Genomic DNA, 3,656 nt, shown 5'->3' with positions numbered 1-3,656 from the left:
TCTCAATAGTTTATGAATTATTGAGCAAAATAATATACACTATCAAAAATAAGCAGTACGGTGACCTTCTTAAATATTAAGCTGGCACAGTGGATTAGAGGTAATGTTATCAGCTGGCGATCTGGATGACTGAATAAGAAAAGAGCTGGCAGCGTAAGGGTTAAAAGAATAGAAATTCCTATTTTTACAAGCACTTGCTTGGTCAAGGAATATCATGATTTACGAAGATAGATTCTGTATTTAAAAATTCAAGTATTGACTCTTAGGGCTTGGCTAGGCCCATGCCATGATGAGCCTAGGTTTCAGGCCACTTTTATGAGATTTATTTTTTACCTTCAGCGTTCTACTAGCCGGCGCAAAAAGCTTAATAGACGGGGATTGTGATGGCAGCTGGCTTAAAATGACACCCCTGTAATACTGTATACAACGTAGTGTAAATTTAAATTGTTGGTAAAATTGCTCTAATTGTATCAGGTCTAGAAGTAAGCACCTGTTTCAACCTGACCCAGAATGCATGCAATTACAATAATAGTAAATAAGTGTAGTTAATATAATTTTCAACTGACGTATTGAAAACCGAGATATTATGATTAATAATGAAGTGGAGTGGAATAGGTTAGAGGTTAAGATGCTTGCCTTCTAATCCCAGAGACTTCACTGAGAAAAGCATCATATTATTTCATTCATTTATTTAAAGAGGGCCCCTGAATATCAGCCAACCTTCTAGGATACACTGGAAGGGTCACCCTCTATAAATATAGTTTAAAAAAAAAAAAAAAAATGCTTCCACACCTACTATATTATGGCAATACAATTGCTCCAGTGTTTGGTAAATCAATCCAATTGTTTACATCTAAGCTAAAACTTTGGAGCATAATAAGTTATAATGTGAGCACTTATATGAATAAATCATAAATATTGAGATTGAAAGACTTACCTTCATCCATGATTCGTTTATTGTCAACAATCAGAAAATAAGCTATGCGCAACTGGTCGTGTGGGTCTCCAGACAGAATTGCACTCTGAACTTCCTGCTCTTTCACTTGGAATTTCTAAACAAAGCAAACGTATTTCCATATTTACACTTAATTCATACAAAAATATATAATTCTACAAAATCTCCGACACCTAATATCACCAAACACCAATCAGCCATGATAAAATCATTAGCAAATATATAAATATCATCCCTTGTGATAAGTTCTCTTTTGGCTTATCATCCAGCATAATTTAAGAAAATTAACATCTTGAGTATTTGGTATAGGTTAAGATATCTGCTGATGCAATCTTATTTTGGTACCTTTCTGTTTGTTTTTGCAGGACCTGATGAAATTGTTATTGACGAACAGTACAGAGTATTGCTTAACAGTATTACAAAACTAATTGATTAATAGAAGATACCTAATATATTCATTAGATAATAGATTCTATTCTGAATTTGAATCATTCACTTTTATTTAAATTCGTCTTCTTTCCTAACAGCTCTCAGCACAAAAAAAATTTACCTCACAAACATCCCTAATAGCATCAGCATCCATAACATTATCATCCAAGGCATTGTTTGGAAACAGGTAGGCTGGTACATCTACTGTGAACCATTCATGCTCTCTGCGGAAATGACAAATGTTGTTAATCAGTTGGAATAAACGATATGTGTAATGCTACACTCCCCAGAAAGTGGAGCAGTGGCAGATTAGCCTACCATCTTTCAACTGGTCGCAAACCGATGCACCTTAGGGTGTGTTTCTACTGATAAACACAAAATATAAATATAGATAAATAGATTTTTTTTAAACCGCTTTTTTAATGAGTACCAGACAGCCTGATCCCGTTCAAACTGCATTTTTTATTTTTCGATAATCGGTTTTCGTGACGGAAATTACGTCACCATTTTGTTTATACAACATGTTGTTTTCCTAACTGTATAGGATAGTACCTTTCTCATTCCAGTCATGATGACGAGGAGTAAGATACGGTGTGGGGCGAGAAGGCAAATGTTTTCGGCTGTGCTCATCGGCACAATGAACGAGCGACCAAACGAGGACAACGGTAGGCCCAAAAGAGCGGAGAGGCCTAGGCCCAATATCCCCCCACAAAATAATTACAAAACAAATTCTTTGCTCCACATATTCGTTGACATTTTTAGCTTGTAGGCCTAGGACATGAAGAGGACAAATTTTTTTGAAAGTTCGCACCTAATACAATCTAGTCTTTGCCATGATTGATCTGGAGGTCACATTTCACCTGATAATCGCTTTTTTTGTGTTGCAGCTAAAAGGTGCACAGCCAAAATCAGTTATTTGCCATTCAAACACGCTATCCATTGCTTGTTTTTAATCAATTTTTGATTAGGGAAAAACCGTTTTTGGGACAAGTATCACTGAACAAGCATTAAACTGCATCTATTCAAATATACATTTGAAGTGCTCAATAATAGTACTGACAGTCTCTACCCAATAATGTCAAAAACATTAGAGCTTCCTGCGGCCCACAGTGCTTCTACATTAATTTGGACCAGTAACTACTTAGGTCCATGTTCACCCCTGGAGTAGAGGTACCAGTATGTCAATTTATAGATCTGATGACCAGGAGTAATTAAGTTTCATATTTATTTTTATTGACTTTATTCATTTAGGCACACGGGCAAAGGACTGCCAGTACATGAAACAGCTGTGGTAACAGCTGATGATACTTATGACTTCATCATTTATTATTAAAAACAAAACCCATATCTTACCTAATTTCATTGATTGTTGCACGTTTCAATGGGTCAACCTGAAGCATGCTAGTAATGAGACTAACAACTGGTGATCTTGAGATATGTTCAGGAATGGCAAACACACCGCCCTTAATCTTACGGAACAATGTGGGCACGTGGTCATCGTCAAAGGGAAGCTAAAGAATACACAAAGTTTTAGTATTTCAACATTTATAAACAAATAACAAGCAAGCATAAGTGGCTATTTGTATATGTGTTTCATAGTCTGTTGGTTAAAATCATCAGTTATTTTTTATGAGTTTCAGAGTTCATATATTAATTACAATTATTTAGCAACCCTACAAAACAAGAATAAAATAAAGGATGAATCCATATTTGAATATACAACTTACAGTGCCACACAACAGAGCATAAAGAACAACACCACAACTCCAGACATCTACCTCAGGACCAGCATACAATCTGCACGATACAATTAATAAAATAATATAGTACAATACAAAACAACCCATACCAACTAATCAGCTACCTAGTACGGCAACTTAATTGTAACATGAAGTTAGACAATGGTGGGAAGCAAAGGTATCACAAATGAGTTTGGCAAATTTGGAAGAATGTGGGATGTCCACAATTCTCAAGATGACCAGGTGGTGGTGTCATTGGGCAATGAACTCGCTCTTTCCATCCAGAAGTAGCTCATAGTCTATGAATGACAATGTGGAGTTAAGTTATGTGTTTGATCCAATTATTGGGAGAAAATAAAGTACATAGGCCTCCACAGGGTCACTACAATAAAACATACAATTTTATCATTAAAGCCCCATTCCCGGCAAAATTTCAATTTTTAAGAAAAATCTAATTTTTGTATAATGTTATAAAGATTTATAAATATAATACGGAATTGCTAGTTTAACTGAATTTAGACATTCCTAAGAAT

At 35.3% G+C, this 3,656-nt stretch overlaps 1 protein-coding gene across 1 annotated transcript in view; it reads right to left on the bottom strand.

Annotated features, from left to right (window-relative positions):
- Positions 1–937: 937 nt before the first annotated feature.
- The window catches only part of LOC117123751 (5'-AMP-activated protein kinase catalytic subunit alpha-2-like), a gene marked incomplete at its 3' end in the record, with an annotated part of 19,017 nt that continues 16,298 nt past the window's right edge, over positions 938–3,656 (bottom strand). The window contains 4 exon segments of the mRNA XM_033269760.1: positions 938–1,052; positions 1,506–1,608; positions 2,738–2,895; positions 3,112–3,181. Of these exon segments, the coding sequence (XP_033125651.1) occupies positions 938–1,052; positions 1,506–1,608; positions 2,738–2,895; positions 3,112–3,181 (446 nt within the window).

The sequence above is a fragment of the Anneissia japonica genome, unplaced genomic scaffold (genome assembly GCF_011630105.1).
Source record: "Anneissia japonica isolate Jap-2015-1 unplaced genomic scaffold, ASM1163010v1 scaffold1104_len307771_cov217, whole genome shotgun sequence".
NCBI lineage: Eukaryota > Metazoa > Echinodermata > Crinoidea > Comatulida > Comatulidae > Anneissia > Anneissia japonica.
The sequence above is the reverse complement of the archived record's forward strand: the minus strand, read 5'-3'. Positions and strand labels throughout refer to the sequence as shown.